At 39.7% G+C, this 17666-nt stretch overlaps 1 protein-coding gene across 3 annotated transcripts in view; it reads left to right on the plus strand.

Annotated features, from left to right (window-relative positions):
* The window catches only part of ap2b1 (adaptor related protein complex 2 subunit beta 1), a 172398-nt gene that overhangs the window by 122526 nt on the left and 32206 nt on the right, over positions 1-17666 (plus strand). For all 3 annotated transcript variants that reach the window (XR_004416089.1, XM_033045970.1, XM_033045971.1), the window contains one exon: positions 2439-2525. Coding sequence is in view for 2 of the 3 variants with exons in the window: in XM_033045970.1 (XP_032901861.1) it covers positions 2439-2525 (87 nt within the window). In the remaining variant the exon portion in view is untranslated. The remainder of the gene's footprint in view (positions 1-2438; positions 2526-17666) is intronic.

The raw sequence follows: 17666 nt of genomic DNA on the forward strand, positions 1-17666 counted from the left end.
TGGTAAAACTGCATTTGGGCAACTGTGTGTATTTCTGGTCACCCCATTGCGGGAAGGATGTGGAGTCTTTGGCGAGGGTACAGAAGAGGTTTACCAGAATGCTGCCTGGATTAGAGAGTATTAGTGACAATACTAATTGTATTGAGAACATATCTTTATAGTCCGAGGGGTCAAGTTTAAAGGAGAGTTGTGGGGCAAGTTCTTTTTACAAAGTCATGGGTGCCTGGAGCATGTTACCAGGGGTGTTGGTGGAAGCAGATATGATAATGGCATGTAAGTGGCTTTAGATAAACACATGGATATGCAAGGAATTGAATAATATGGATCATGTACATGCACAGGAGAGTAGTTTAACTTGGCTCATTTTCGGCCAGGAAATGGTGGGCCGGGGGCCTGTTTCTGTGCTGTCCTGTTCTATTTTGACTCATGAGATATGCTGAGAACACCCATATCTCTGTGAATGTCAGCATTCATTGATCTTGCACCATTTAAATAATACTCTCCTTTAAAATGAATAATCTGACATATCCCCATTCTAGTGCCGTTCCTTTCCCTACTCACCCAATCTACCTATAAACCAATTCCCTTGTTATTGTAATCTTAGGGATTGTAACACCCAGTCTTATCAATCAATATGAACGCAACACTCTGGATGGTTCACCTTTTGATGTACAAGCAAACCTTTGAAACCTCAAAGCTTAGCTTTATATTAAAAAAAAGCTCTGTGTTATAAACAGACTTTTAGTCCTTTTTGAAGAAACAATCTATTTGGTTTAACATATTCTCTGTGGATTAATCACATCTGTCTCATTAGGTGGTTAATTAATTATTTACATCTTGTGCCTCGTGGAGCTGCTAAATAACAGTAATTTTCACCACAACTGTTATTTTGTGGCATTTGAGAGATGTTTTACGTTGATGGAGGCCTGGGAGCAGCAGGTGCTACATTGGGTTTAACTCTTCTACTTTGCTACAGATCCCTTTACTCCCATTTGTGGCCTGTAACTCCAGTGCCAGAATATGTTTCTTAAAAGATTGAATTTACCTTTTATTTGAGCAGTCAGGTGAAATTGGGGAACTATAATCTAGCTATGAAACATCAATACAAGATGTCTTAAACATTTACCATCAATAATATTCCCATCATCGCTCAGTGCACTTCACAGGTTTCACGTCAAGATGCTGCAAGGATTTCTCATTTTATTATTGTTGTGACGACAGTGGGATTTTCATTTAATACCATTGTTTGTACACAGAGTCTTCTATAGCAATAGAAATGTGAAATGTCACATTGGTTTATTTCACTGATCATTGCATTAAATGGTCCATTGTACATTAAAGATGAAGTGAGTCAATTTGACTTCCTTACTCTCTGACTTTTATTCTGTGCTCTCCATCAACCATCAAATGTGCACACGCACATCTTTCACACACACACACACACACACGCACACACACGCACACACACGCACACACACGCACACACACGCACACACACATGCACGCGCATGCACAAATACACACACAACAACAAAATGTTCCCAGGATAGCATAAAGACTCATTAGCGGTATTTTGGTAGCCCTTTTCATTAATAAATGAGGCCGTTAAATTAACCCGAGTAAGGATTCTTACCATTTGTTAGCTTTGATGCCCTTGATAGTGTGCGAGTTACTTTTTAATTTTGGATTAATTTCCAAGAATAAGGGCAGATCCTTGGATATTCTATATTATTATTATTAAAAATTGAATTCAGAATATTTCAGCACATGTCATTTTACTCAGACCAGCCTCCGTTGTTTTCAGGGTTAGTGACTTTTCCAAGTGCAGAATGCAAAGGTCATGCCAGACCATGTTGACCACCAATTTAAAAAAAAAAGTTCAGGCATATAATTCAAATTAATTTCAGCTGCTTACTTTTTAAAAGAACATCGACTGGGACAAAATAGAGAGAAATTTTAATTGGGGTTGTAACAATTGAGTAATGTCATTCTGTTGTGACAAAAACAACCTTTTCGGTGGGAGGAAAACGTTCATTAAATACATTTTTATGTAGCTTGCCAAACTTCCTTGTAAAATTAAAGCCCAAGCAGATTTCTGAGTTTTTGAAGCCTTTTTAACGCAGTTATGTAAAATCAGAAATTGTCGGTACTCTTCTTAGATGGCGAATGGCCTCCTTCATCTTTAATGTGAATTGATCCAGACTATTGGAAAATTGGGATGTATGTTCCTTTTATTTCTTCAAAGATCCTTGTTGCTGACCATGGGTATTTCAAAAATGCAGATAAGTGAACTGACAACTGTTCGAACCAATATCCTTCAATTTGGATGCAAAAATGGCAAAACAATATTTAAGATATAACCTAATTTTAAGGTGGTACGGTCAGCATTTTCTACCAACATTTGTTTATTGTGATTTATTTTCTTTCTTCTTATCTAGAGCGTCAAGTCTTCCTCGCTACATGGAAGGACATCCCCAATGAAAATGAACTTCAGTATCAAGTTAAAGATTGCCATTTAAATGCAGGTAACTGCTTGGGTAATAATGCTTTGATTGCACAAATGTTCATCACGTTCAAATTGGAAGCTATTTCTGGTGTATTTCTGGTGTATTCTGCTCTTGGGTTGTGTTTGAAGTCCTAAACTATTCATGCAATAGTAATTAATTTCTCCATGAAGAATTCTGATGAAAAATTGCCAGACCAATAGTATGACATGGATGGTTATAAATATTCTATCTTCATTGCAGTTTATATTAGAATAAGATAGGAAAGTTTATGACCACCAAGTTATTTGTCCAAGGTTTTCCGTAATACGAATTTCTCAAGATAGCTGTGTTGAGATAAAGTTGTAAACATTCTGATTGCCGATCTCTTTGTGTACTCTTTAATCACAGCTGCAGTGAAATTTACATTAAATTTTAATTTGTCAGGGTTTATGAAGTGTAAATGTCAACTCTTGTATTGATCTGTTTTTCAGATTTTTATTCAGGTTCAAGTTTTGGAGCAGATGTTTACAGATATAACATTTCTGATCGTGCCTTTTGAGTATTGCATCAATTCATTATAATTTCACAGCTGCTGGAGCATAATTATATTTTTTTGTTTGTGGCGTCTAGGGTACCAACAATGAAACTTCTATCTACCAATGATGTTATTGGAAGTAGTTGGTGCTTTATTACAGCACATTATGGATGGGCGAACAAATAAGACGGGCTTCTTTAATATGATACAATTTTGTGGGATTTGTTTAATTTATCGCTGCAGTTTGCAGTCGTACTGCCAGAGCCAGGACATCACCATTGCTTTTAACTTTGGCTTAATGATAACTCTCATCCAAGTTAAGGGACTGAAGTTTCTGATCCCATTCCAGAGACTCAAAACGTTCATCATGTTGCAGTACTGGGGGAGAGCTGATCTTTTCCTAGGCTGTTATATTGCCATTGACGATACCCAAGAGCTATTTGAAGAGCAAGAGTGTTCACCCAGTTTTGGCCACTATTTAACTCTATTGACATAACAGTCATTGCATGCTTTCCCTTCACTCCATGAATTTCCCCTGGATACTCTGGTTTTCTCCCACATCCCACAATGGTTGGATTAGGTTATAGTATTGGTCATAGTAAATTATCGTGGTGTAGGTGGGTGGTAGAAGTGTTATGCATATGTAGAGAATAGTGTATAGGGAAATTAAATTGTTCTGTGAACCGGCACAGACTCAATAGCCAAATGGCATCTCCTATACTGTAGGAAATCTGGAAATGAGACTTTCTCTCAATATATGATCAATAGTTCATTGTTTGCATGAGCTTTTGTGCACAAATTTGCTGTCTTATTATTATTATTATTATTATTATTATTTTTCAGAGCATCATAGACTATAAAATGCTTTAGAATAATCTTAAATCATGAAAGATATAAAATAAATATGTTATCTTCACCGTAGTTTAATATTGCCCAAAATATTCACTGCAGGCATAACCAAACTTTGAGGAGGTGAAACTGAGAATAGTTTAGTGAGTGTCTCTTGTTTTTCGATTGGGTGTATTATGAAAATGTTTTTGTGTTGTGATAATGTTCAATAACTGTTATTTGATATATTTTGGAGCTAGTGTTTGTTCATCATATTGCACTTTACGTTCAAAAGCAGCGCCATGTATCGAACTTAATTTATAAATATGTAATATCAAAGCAAACAAATCTTCAGATTAAAGCAGAATTTTTTTAAAGTTAATTTGTGTGATAGGAACAAATCTTTTCTAAACACATTTGCAGAAACAGTTTCCCAATTGGAATGGTTTGCTGCTTTGTAAAAGACTTCCATTTAAGAAATAGTTCCCATTGTACTATGTTACTATAACCTCTTGAAACATGATTGGGTAAATTAAACATTTGCTTACTCTGTGATGATTTCTTCAAGGAGCTCAATTTTATTTCTCTCTGAAAGCATGTTCTCTGCCCCATTGAATAAAACAAAAAGTGCTGGGGTAACTCAAACAATCAGACTGAAGAAGGGTTCTGATTGAAACGTTGCCTATCCTTTCCCTCCACAGATGCTGCCTGACTTGGTGTGTTACTCCAACACTTTTTGTTTTAGAAACATAGAAACATAGAAAATAGGTGTGGGAGTAGGCCATTTGGCCCTTCGAGCCATTCAATATGATCATGGCTGATCATCCAACTCAGTATCCTGTACCTGCCTTCTCTCCATACCCCTGGATCCCTTTAGCCACAAGGGCCACATCTAACTCCCTCTTAAATATAGCCAATGAACTGGCCTCAACTACCTTCTGTGGCAGAGAGTTCCAGAGATTCACCGCTCTGTGTGAAACTCTGTGTTTTGCTCAAGATTCATCATATGCAGTTCCTTGTGTCACCTTGTGACCTATTATCCGGCTCACTATTGGTTTATAGATTTGTTATATTTTCTTTATATATTCTTTATATATAATTCCATGGTAATCTTTACAATATGGTCATCACTAGGAAAATATGTAAATAACAAACTCAGCAGGAAGGCTAGCTCCGTCCTGGGGGCAGAGCTGGATTCATGGGAGGTGGTCTTGGAAGGCAGGATACTCCTCAAACTGCAGACATCATGGACAATACAGTTCACCCCCTCCATGGCACACTGGTCAACCTGAGGAATACCTTCAGCAACAGACTTGTTCCACCAAGATGCAGTACAGAACGCCACAGGAGATCCTTCTTCCCTGTGGCTCTCAAACTGTACAACCCCTCCCCCTTCTGTCATGGGGTGGAATGATTCCCCTCCCAAACCCCCCCTCCCCTTCCCCATTCTTTGCTCATTCCCAATCCTTTCTTCGTCACTTTAATTTCAAGTGTCATATATTTTGTGTTTTGTGTTGGCAGATCAATTTCCCTCCTGGGATAAATAAAGTTCTATCGCAAATTAAACTTATTATATAGTGTTGGCCACTCAACTTTTAAAAGCCAAATTGTTGGATCATGTACAATTTTAAACAAGCATGTGTCCTGGTATAATGGAAAGAGAATACTTGCTGGCCCCTGAGATTTCAAATGGAACACTGAAAGGAATCCACCTGAACGATGCTGAGGCTTTTATTGAAAGACTTGTGCACTTGACGCAATTCCATGAATTGAATCAATTTTAGGCACTAGACCTGCATATTAAAAGATAAAAAATAGAAAACTATCTTCTGCCTTTAGTACTTCATTAGCTGATAGAACACAGTGCTATCTCTTTGTAAGTGGCAGTGAATGAAGTTGGATTACTTCTGTTTCAAAAAGCCAAATATTTTTCCAAGAACAAATGCCTTTTGATTGACAAAATGCTACTGAAAAATTGGTAAGATGTCCTCAAAATTCATGTCTTGGTGTTTGTCATGGCTCAGATAGATCCAGTGCGATCTTTATAGTCAGGTGAAATATTTCATTCGTCTTGACTCAGTGGACTGTGATCAATTTCAATAATTGCTGAGATAGTTTACCTAATCCATAGTGCAGTGTAGCAACCTGACAAAAGATCAACGTCCACGAAGTGTGCACAGGAGCTTGTGAATTAGATTGAAAAAGAGAAACCAAATAAGCTTATTGGGCATACTTGTTATTCTCTTTTTATTACAATAGGTTTCTGTAAGAAGCAGGACATTCACATATTTCTAATACAGAATATAATATGAGCAGTTATATGCATGAAATGTCTTGGCTAATTGGAATGATATTACCTGGAAACCTTTTAGATTTGCCGTCTCAGTAATGCAGCACATCATTTTCCCATTTCTTTGGTTTTTATGTGGATACGCATGACAGCTAGAGAGACTTAAAAAGTCATTTTCAGTATTGCTGAAGTCAACAAAGATTGAAACAAAAGCATAGAATAAATCTAATTTTTCGGGTGTCCTTTGAAAACCATTATTTATGTCTTCCCATCTCCACCGCTTTCCACTTTCTGCAGTGATCGTTCCTGTATAACCTCTTGGTGCACTCATCCCTTCCCACCCAAACCACCCCCTTCCCAGGCACTTTCCCCAGCCACTGCAGGAAATGTAACGCCTGTCCCTATACCTCCTCCCTCACCTCCATCCAGGGACCCCATCAGCGAGACCAAGTGTAGACTCGGTGATCTCTTTGCTGAACACGTGCTCATTCTGCCAAGGCCTACGGGATCTACCAGTTGCTAACCATTTTAACTCCCCTTCCCATTCCCATTCTGACCTTCCTGTCCTGGGCTTCTTACAATGTAAGAAAGAGGCTAGTGTACGTGAAGAGGCTACATGATGATCGCAACATGTGCAGAAACATACTGTCAAGTCAAGTCACGTCAAGAGAGTTTATTGTCATACTGTGTTCATATTTTGAATTTTCCACTTAATTTTACCATATTTACAAATATGAGAAAATTGTCCCTTACAAGCAAATGTTATGGTTCATAATAAGGGAGATGGCTCTAGTTGGACTTTTAAAGCAAAATCATGACTCATGGATTTGAATTAGATAATAGATGTCCTTGTCATTGGTGACTGGTGTGATTCTTGAAACACCAATGACTGACGCAATCTAAGTCAATGTTCCATCATGCTTTGATCCCAAGTTTGCAAAACCATCGATTTTTGGATGGATTTGGTATTTTCATTGTACCTGCACATTCAGTTATGTTATGAAATTGTTCTGAGGTTTCAAAGGATTAATTGGCTGCTTAGAAACCACCTCGGTGGGTTTGCTTATCTATCTTCTGGAAAAAGTTTCAATTTTTTTCAGCAAAAGTCATTTTGTAATGCAACTAGCTTCAGAGTTCTTGGGTTACTTAATTTACTTCATGCCGTCTTTGATATAAGGGTTTCCAATAGGAATCAACATTCCTTGGCTTTAGTTATTGATAACAGCTGAAAATACATCAGATTTGTCTGTCTCTACAGGCAAGTGAGATGTTGCTGATTTTGTTGCTCTATACCTTTTACTGCCTTGCTCTGTGTAGTAAAGGTAGATTTAAAAATAAAGCTATATTTGTTCTGGAGTGCAATTACAGTGATTGCTGCAAAATCTATAATTGCAACTTTCATACCATAATTATGGAGCCTACTAAATATGATGCTATCACGTTAGATCCTATTAGAATTATACTGTAATTAAACCTGTTAACAAGTATATTATGTACTTGGTGCTGTTTAGATCCATTTGATGAATAATTGGAAACAAATGTTGATGAATTATTATAGCTACCCTTGAAACATAAACCCTCCCTATACCATCGTTGGCCCTATTAGTTCATACAATGCACCAATTTGTTTTTTGCCCTTTGGGTTTGAGCGCAGCCATGACATCATTGGTTAGTTTTGTTTCTGTGAACACATGAAAGATTGATCAGGTCAACTGGTGCTTTGAACTATCTACAGTGCATCAGGCAAGCGATGTGATTCAGTGTGTGAATAACAACAGATAGAACGCAGTTTTGAGATTTGCACTGCGTCAATTCTCCTCTACTCATTATTGCCTGTTTCACCGTCTTAGCCAGTTGGAAGAATCACAAGAGATTTTTCCCGTGACTGGGTTAGTGTTTTATTTTCTTGGTGTAGATTTCATCAGCAACATCAGCTGTGCAGAATCATGGACTATTTAGCTGGGTCAACGTGAGCTACGTGGAAGATCTGACTATTTTCTACATGTGGGATAAAAAAAACATAGGTTATTTGAAGGATTTGATTCAGATCCTTCAAGACAATCATTTAATTTGCTTTGGTGTTTACTTTCCTCAAATTGAGGAGCTGATGAGTGGAATTGAATGCAATACTCAGAATCCCAGTCACAAATGGCGTCTTTAAGCATGGCAGAGGACGTCATGAAAATTAGTACCAATGCAACAACACACAAATTTAATTGATGAATGGGTATAAAATCCCCATTGATCTTTGTGAAAAATGCGAGCAAACATGCAAGCATGGGATTGCATTACAATGAAATTCACCAAGCAAACAAACTTTGTCTTGATTCAGACCATCTTAACTGAGTGCACCAAATGCCTTTGTCAGGTCAGTGAGTCATGTAAAGTTTTTCAGTTTTATTTCTGGCATTTCTCTCTAGGTCGACAAACTTGGAGTCCTTCGTTCCTGAGGCTGTAGCGTCTCTCAGACAGACGTCCTTGTACAAGTGTTGTATTTCACAATGCAGCAGAGTTCTGTCAATGATTTTATCGACTATTGATATTGCTTGGTGAATATTCAAGGTTATACATCATATCGGAATGACAGAGAGGTGGGCAGAGGGGGTGGGGTAGCTCTGTTGGTTAGGAATTAAATTCAGTCCTTATACAGGGGTGACATAGGATGTATAGTCATTGTGGATAGAGCTGAGAAATTATAAGAGTAAAAATACCCTAATGGGAGTCATTTACAGGCCCCCAAACAGTAGCCAGGATATAGGATGCAAGTTACCATCAGGAGTTAAATTGGCATGTGAAAAAGGCAATGCTACGGTGGTCATGGGAGATTTCAATATGCAGGTAGACTGGGAAAACCAGGTTGGTACTGGACCCCAAGAAAGGGAATTTGTAGAGTGTCTGTAAGATAGATCCTTAGAGCAGCTTGTAGTGGAGCCTACCAGGGGAAAGGCAATTTTGGTTTTAGTGTTGTGTAATGAACAGGAATTGATAAGGGAACTCAAGGTAAAGGAACCATTAGGAGGTAGCGACCACAATATGATACATTTTAATCTGTAATTTGAGAGGATGAAGGTGGTAACGGATGTGTCGGTATTGCTGCTGGGCAAAGTGGACTACAAAGGAATGAGGGAGGAGTTGGCCAAAAGTGACTGGAAAGGGACCCTAGCAAGGATGACGGTGGAACAGCAATGACAGGAATTTCTGGGAATAATCCGGAAGATGCAAGATCTTTTCATTCCAAAGACAAAGAAAGATTCTATGGGGTGAAAGGCGACCGTGGCTGACAAGAGAAGTCAAGGACCGTATAAAAATAAACGAGATGGCGTATAACATAGCAAAGATTAGTGGGAAGCCAGAGGATTGGGAAGCTTTTAAAGAACAACAGAAGGTAACTAAAAGGGGAGAAAAGATGAAATACGAAGGTAAGCTAGCCAATAATATGAAAGAGGATAGCAAGAGTTTCTTCAGTTATATAAAGAGCAAGAAAGAGGCAAGAGTGGGCATTGGACCGCTGGAGAATGATGCAGGAGAAGTGATAATGGGGAATAAAGAAATGGCAGAGGAGTTGAATAACGTTTTTGCATCAGTCTTCACAAGACAACAGCAACTTGCCTAAAATTCAAGGGAGTCAGGGGGTGGAAGTTAGTGGAGTGGCTATTATTAGAGAGAAGGTGCTTGGGAAGCTGAAAAGGCTGAAGATAGATGTCACCTGGACCTGATGGACTACACCCTAGGGTTCTGAAATGGGTGGCTTTAGAGATTGTGAAGGTATTGATAGTGATATTTCAAGAATCACTAGAGTCAGGAGTGGTCCCAGATGATTGGAAAATTGGCAATATTACCCCGCTGCACAAGAAGGGAGCAAGGCAGAATAGTGGGAACTATAGGCTGGTTAATCTGACTTCAGTGGTTGGTAAGATTTTAGAACCCATTATAAAGGATGAGGTTAGAAGTTCACGATAAAATAAGCTGAAGTCAGCATGGATTTGTGATGGGGAGGACTTGCTTGACAAATTTGCTGGAATTCTTTGAAGAAGTAAATAGTGGGACAGAGAAAGGCGAGTCAGTTGATGTTGTTTGCTTAGAATTTCAGAATGCCTTTGATAAGGTGACATACGTTAGGCTGTTAAGGAAGATGAGACCCCACGGTATCAAAGGGCAAATACTAGCCTGGATAGCAGGTTAGTTGAATGGCAGACGCTAAAGAGTGGCAATAAAGGGGTTTTTTTCTGGGAGGTTGCCAGTGATTAGTGGAGATCCGCAAGGGTTGGTGCTGGGGCCGCTACTCTTCACGTTCTATATCAATGATTTGGAAGAGGGGATTAAAGGCTTTGTGGCAACGTTTGCGGCTAATATGAAAATAGGTGGAGCAGGTTGTATAGAGTAAGCCACGACTCCGCAGAAGGACTTGGCCAGGTTGGGATATTGGGCAGAGAAGTGGCAGATGGAATATAGTGTAGCAAAATGTGTAGTCATGCATTTTGGGAATAAAGGTGTAGACTATTTTCTAAATGGGGTGAGAATCCAGAAATCGGAGGTGTCAAGTGGTGCAAAGGGACTTGGGAGTGCTCGTTCAGGATTCCCAAAAAGTTAATCTGCAGGTTGAATCAGTAGTAAAGAATTTTACTTTCACACTATTGTTAACTGGAAATTTTCAGAAATAGAAGGAAACCACTGGCATGGTGTGAGCCTTCACAACTGTAGATGCCTGCTTCAGCACTTATTCCCGTTGCTTTGCAATTTGACAGCAAATTAACTGTTTTCACAGTTTCAATCGACTCATTAAAAATATTTACTAGTGGCAGTCTGCTGCCGATCACAAATATATGTTAAAGTTTTGGCCCAATAGTAGATGGGCATTAATAGGTAGTTCCCTCCTCACTAATAGATGTTAAAGTTTTTGCCCATTAAAAAAAAAAATTCTAGTCAATGAGCATTGCCTGTCATTAGTGCTCAGTCTTAAAGATATCCTTGTACTTTCTCATGAAAGTTGTCGTGATATTCCTGAATTTGGAGGACTGAATCAGATCTGCTGTTTTGCTTAGCTGGGAGTTTTACACTTTTCTGATTTTGTACGATCTACTGTATCCTCTTGAATGTAATTTGAAGCTGCCTTCTTGGATGCAAGTGCTGCGTTCAAAATGGGTCTCGTGCAGCCAATATTTTCTATTCGGCTGTCTCCAAGTGTCAGTCACTATCCCCGAGCCAATCTTGATGTTACCACCAACAGGAGAAGCATTCCGTCTGATAATGTGCCCTGATATTAGTATAAATCACATATCCCACATGGTACAAGAGAATCCTGCAGCAAGCAGATGTCCTTTTATATCACCACGAACGGACCAATCGCACTGTTTCCTTACCACATTAATAATTCTGACAGATAGCATGTTTTAATGTTAGATGTAGAGTTAGATGTGGCCCTTGTGGCTAAAGGGATCAGGGGGTATGGAGAGAAGGCAGGTACAGAATACTGAGTTGGATGATCAGCCATAATCATATTGAATGGCGGTGCAGGCTCGAAGGGCCGAATGGCCTACTCCTGCACCTATTTTCTATGTTTCTGTGTTTCTATGTTAATGTTGTACTTTAGGCACTTATTAATGAGTAAAGTAAAGAACAAGAAAAACAAGTTTCCTCTCTTTGCTTCTGAAAGGCAGGCTTCCCCATCGACAGAACAAATTTCCGTTTGAGTAACCCATACATGTCCTTAACGTCTTGAAAACCTGGAGCACAGTGCCCCTGAATTTTCCAAACTCTTGAGAATACAATCCTTACACTCCCTCCAAAGCCATTATATATTTCCCAAGGTGTGGTGTTCATAACTGCCATCAGTACTCTACATATAATCCAACCAGATCCATTTGATAGCTGTAGAACAACGTCTAAAGGTTGCATTCCAGTAAAGGCCTCCTTCATTGCCATGACACATTAATAATCTTTAGGCAGCCACCAATACTCGTAAATCATGGTGTTCCTGACAAAAGGAGAACAGCATCAGTGAGCAGGTTATTGGTACATGCCATTTCATCGCACTGTCCTCTGATTATTCCATTTATAGCCATGACCAGTAGGAAATCACAGCAACTCTGACAATAAGGCAGACTCCAGACTTTGAAGAAAATGAAAGCTTTGTACAATAGCAGCATGTACTAAAACACTTTACAGTCATTTTTGAAGGCCAGTCATAGTTGAAACGTTTCTATTCCTTTGATTTGAACTGGCAGCGGTGTTCAGGTACAATTGCCTCAGGTGAAATGAAGATAGTTATTTGATGCCTCCAGCAACCAGAAAATACCAGTGTCAGGAAATCATAAAGATAATACACTTCAAAAATATTAACAATACACTGTAGTTGTTTCAGTTGCAATAATAAGGAATGGCTTGGATAGGGTGGGTATATTGGTTTGCTTGATATGCTTTTACGAACCCATTTCCTAGGTCCTGTATGAGATTGTCATGTCATCACAGATGGTGAATGTTATCTTGAGTATTGTTGATATGTTCCATGTGGCAGTGGGTTCGACCGCAGTGAATGTTGAAGTACTCTTGGTGTTTGGTTTATGGTTTCCCAGTGGTACCGAAGGTACCATTTTGAGTTTTGCATTCCTTGAGTGAGCTTCACCTTCTGAACATGCATTAGAAGTTCAGAATGCAATTCATAGTTTTTCAATGGATGATTATCCCTATAATCTTGCACCCTACAAGTTAAATATAAATTGTAAGTTAAATATAAATTTATAATTTGGATTATTTCACAAATTTTCCACATAATGGACAGAGGTAAACTACCTGTAAATACAAATTTTTAAATCAAAAAAATTTGCATTATGGACATTAGCTTTACAAGCATCTGTGCTGAGTTATGGATTATTAAGCACACAGATGGTAATTACCATGCAAGGTGAGAAACTCTCTTTTGAGACCCAAATAATGCTGAAAGCATTAGCTGTGTCTTGTTATTCAGAGATTCTGTTCATCTTGGAACAGGATATCTGCTGAACTGCATAGTCCTGAATGTAAACTGATGGGCTATGCTTCTCTTCATTAAGTGGGTGTGTAGAAAACTGCCAACAGACAGCATTGGTTTGTGTAAGTACAGAACATGTTGGAGGTCAGATGCACAGACTCCAGGGCGGAGCTCACTCATGCTAAACTGACAGGCTGGATGCACCATGGATTTTTGGCCTTATGCACCCTTGGCTGGCAAGTGTATTCCACTCATTTTAATATCTTCAATATCAATTTAAAGTTTCCTTTCACTTTAATTTATATCGGTTAAGTGTTTTAAATTGTTTAACTTTTTAGTTTTGAGAATTAATTCATTCCTTTGTCAAATGTTATTAAATATCTGATTATTGAAGACATTTCAAAAAGAATTTTAAATGTTTTGCACAGTTTTGTCAGGCCAGTCTAGAGTTGGGGGTCTCAGGATCTACAATCTGAGGCTTGATCACCACTTGCAAATGGGTCCACCTCATGGGCCCAAGAATGATTAGTACAGTCCCATGGGTTATGTGATGGGGGAGGAGGTGGGGAAAAACTGAGGATGACCATTGACTGCTTGATTGAAAGATTAAGCATGGGGTCAGGCCTTTTGGCCTACTGAGTCCATGCTGACCATCAGCCACCCGTTTATACCAGTTCTACATTAATCCCATTTTTTTGGCCACATTTTCATCAAATCCCACCAGATTTAAGTGTCACTAAACGAGACTAAAGCTTCTATCTCTTAGCTGCACACTAGAACCATTTTACGGTGGCCAATTAAGCTACCAACTATCTGTCTTTGGGATGTTGGAAGAAATCCACATGGTCATTGGGAGAATGTGCAAAATTTATTCAAAGGTCAAGATTGAATCCAGGTCTCTGGCACTGCGAGAAGCTGCTCTCAGCTTTACCACTGTGCTGCCAGTAGACATAAGTTAATTAAATGAAATTCAAAGCTCTGTTTGTCATTCTCCTGGCAGTAATTTCTTCCTTTCATTTTCATGGAATAGGAGCACCTGCCATTTCTAGCCTTTCACAAGCTCGGAAGGCAGGCGTTTACTAATCTGAGCATTGACCTCTGCAGAAGTTGATGCTGTGCCAGGTAACGCATTGAGGAGCTCCCTGATGCAGTGCATGTCCCTGGCCCAGGGACATGCATCACAGAATACCATTGCTCCGGGATACCCAGTCGTGGGTTTATCTGCCGACATATTATCGGGCGGCACGGTGGTGCAGTGGTAGAGTTCCTACCTTAAAGCACCAGAAACTCGGGGTCAATCCTGACTCCAGGTGTTGTCTGTGGGAGTTGGTACGATCTCCCCGTGACCTGGGTGAGTTTTCTCTAGGAGCTCCAGTTTCCTCCCATACTCCAAAGACATACAGGTTTGTGGGTTAATTGGGTTGGTAAAATGGTAAATGGTCCCAAGTGTGCGTAGGATAGTGTTAGTGTGCGGGGAGCCTGTTTCCGCACTGTCTCTCTAAACTAAGCTGAACTAAAATATCTGGGACATGGTATTTGATGTGGCTGGGGTGTTTCTTCAAACTTCAGATTATGTGCAGCATGTCACCAGTACTCATTATCTACTGCTGTCAGATAAAACCAGGCACTAGAGTTAAAAAAATCTTGAGGCCCAACGTCAGAGTCTATTTATCTTGGCTGCCTTCTATCCTCGGAATAGTTATTTAATAGCTGGCTGGCAATTTATCTAATTTTAAAATGAACTTGGAAATGTTCATTGTGATTCTTATTTCAATGATATCTACATTTCACTGATGAACTGCAAAATAAACTTGCATGTTCCTGAACTCAGCAGAATTCCTTCACTGGACTTCATATTTTTATACAGTTTCATGAGAGTTGCATTAATATTTATAGTACATAGCATAGAGATGTTTAAAAAACAAATGAAGTGCTGGAGCTGTCTTCTTTCATAACCTCCATGCATGAATACTAAAATAGGAAGAATGTCAAAGCCCTTACAAAAAACACTTTTATTCCGTGGTTGAAGAATCCGGAGTAAATAGAGCAAACTAACTCGCAAACACACGTACATCACCCACTCCTTACTTGACAGGCATATCATCCATGCTCAAGTCACTTGGAAATGTTTTCTGTCCTCCCTACATTCATGAAAGAAAAATAGTATTTAATTTATCTCTAGTGGCTCAGATTTTAAATTGCTCTTGTTAACCCTTGCAAATGCTGGCAGGTTCAAGACTCTTGTTTAGTTTAGAAATACAGCGCTGAAACAGGCCCTTCGGCCCAACGAGTCCTCGCCGACCAGTGATCCACACACAATGGCACCATCCTACACACACAAGGGACAATTTGCAATTTTACTAAAGCCAATTAACCTACAAAACTATACATCTTTGGAGTGTGGGAGGAAAGTGGCGCACCCGGAGAAAGCCCACACGGTCACGGGGAGAACGTACAAACTCCATACTTACAGCACCCATAGTCAGGATTGAACCTGGGTCTCTGGCGCTGAAAGGCAGCAACTCTTTTGCTGCGCCACCGTGCCGCACCCTATTGCATTAGACAAACCCTGATTTTGCAACTGCACTCCACTGCTATGTGGATAGGTCTTTGGTCACATCTCAGCTTTTACAGTGGGATATCTGTTCAGATCCATCCATTTCAATGGAAATGTTATGGCTGTGAAAAAATATATAGATAATTGATTCTAGAATTATTATTAGTAATTGGTATTTTCAGATTCAATTTAATTTTAAATAAGCCTTTAAACTATTTTAATTATTTTTATTTCATTTGAGTGCTCGGTGCTTTCCGAAAGCATTGAAAAACTTTAGCAGATTTTTCAATATTGAAATGTTACTTGTTTGCATGACAAAATGTTCATTCTATTTTTTTGTTAGTGTTAGCATATCCACAGACTTCAGGGTAGAAGTCCAGAGATGGAGCCTCTATTTTGTGACTATTACAGATATTCTAACTTTTATTTCGACAGCCCAAATTACAAGGATCCATCACATGTCACCCTTTGTTGTAGGTAGGAACTGCAGGTGCTCGTTTAAAGCGAAGATAGACACAAAATGTTGGCGTAATTCAGCGGGACAGGCAGCATCTCTGGATAGAAGGAATGGGTGACAGATCACCCTTTCTCTGTTCTCACACCTGGTACTTTGGCAGGGACCTTGGTTCTATCAGGACATGCTGGAAATGTTAAGCTTTGTGTCATTTTCCAGGGACGCAAACTGTTTCCACCCATAAAGTTGCTCAGCTTTCTAATGTAGGTAGAGTTAGCCAATTTCCCCCACAATTGAACAGTGTTCCTGATACTGACACATGGAAAACGGTGTACATTTTTCTCCCGTCCAATAAAACCTTCTTTACTTCCTCCTATTTAATGATTTCTCAATCCATACTGCTGCAGTCCCTTTGGTTCCAATGCCATCAGTTTGAATGACAACTGCATTGTGCGGCATTTTATCAAGCACCCTTTCAAGATGTATATTACCACATCAATCATATTTTTATTTTTGGCACACACAATTACTGCATCAATATACGCTGTCAAGTTATTTGGATACGATCTGCCTGTAACAAGTTCATGCAAGCTTTCTTTAATCTGTGTACCTTTTTCCAAGTCGCTGCTAATTCTGTCCCTCATTATTGTTTCTAGAACTTTCCACACCATTGAAGATAAGTTTATCCCTGCACCCCTTTCTGAATAAGAGTGTAACATTAGATAGACACAAAAAGCTGGAGTAATTCAGCGGGACAAGCAGTGTCTCTGGAGAGAAGGAATGGGTGACATGTCGGAGAAGAAGGGTCTCGACCTGAAACGTCACCCATTCCTTCTCTCCGGAGATTCTGCCTGTCCCGCTGAATTACCCCAGCTTTTTGTGTCTATCTTCGGTTTAAACCAGCATCTGCAGTTCCTTCCTACACAAGAGTAATATTTGTAATTTCCTATCCCCAGTGATATTGCCAGTAGAACTGTTTTCTCTGAGCTCCAGTTACCTGTTCAATCCTGGCTTTGGGCTCAGTCTCGAATTTGCATGATCTTCCTTTCACCACATGAGTTCCTCCTGAATGCCCTGCTTTCTCGCATATCCAAGAGGCGAGTGGATTGGGATGTTAATTGATCTCTGGAAATTGCCTTGGATTGTAGATGAGTGGTAGAATCTGGAAGTAGTGATACAAATGTGGGAAGGATAAAATGAGACGAGAGCAGATGGGTGCTGGTGGCCAGCACAGACAGACACTGGGCAGAAAGTTCTGTTCTCATGCTAACTTTATTACTTTACTAGACCAAGGGAGACCCGTTGGGCCCCGTCCCCCCAACGCAATATTCCACCACTCTCCCATAGCCCCCAACTGCGCAGGCACGGCTCACGGGTTCCCGTTGTGATGCCAATGATCCCCTTTGTGACGTAATTCACGGAATCCCTCCCCCCAACTGCGCCTCGCCATCCCTCTTCCTATCCCTATCCTCCATTCCCCCTCATCCCCCAGCACTCCCACCACCTCTTCTTCGCCCTTCCTCTTCTTTCCCCTCTCCTCCTCCCCTCC

Source organism: Amblyraja radiata, chromosome 28 (assembly GCF_010909765.2).
Source record: "Amblyraja radiata isolate CabotCenter1 chromosome 28, sAmbRad1.1.pri, whole genome shotgun sequence".
In the NCBI taxonomy this organism is placed as follows: domain Eukaryota; kingdom Metazoa; phylum Chordata; class Chondrichthyes; order Rajiformes; family Rajidae; genus Amblyraja; species Amblyraja radiata.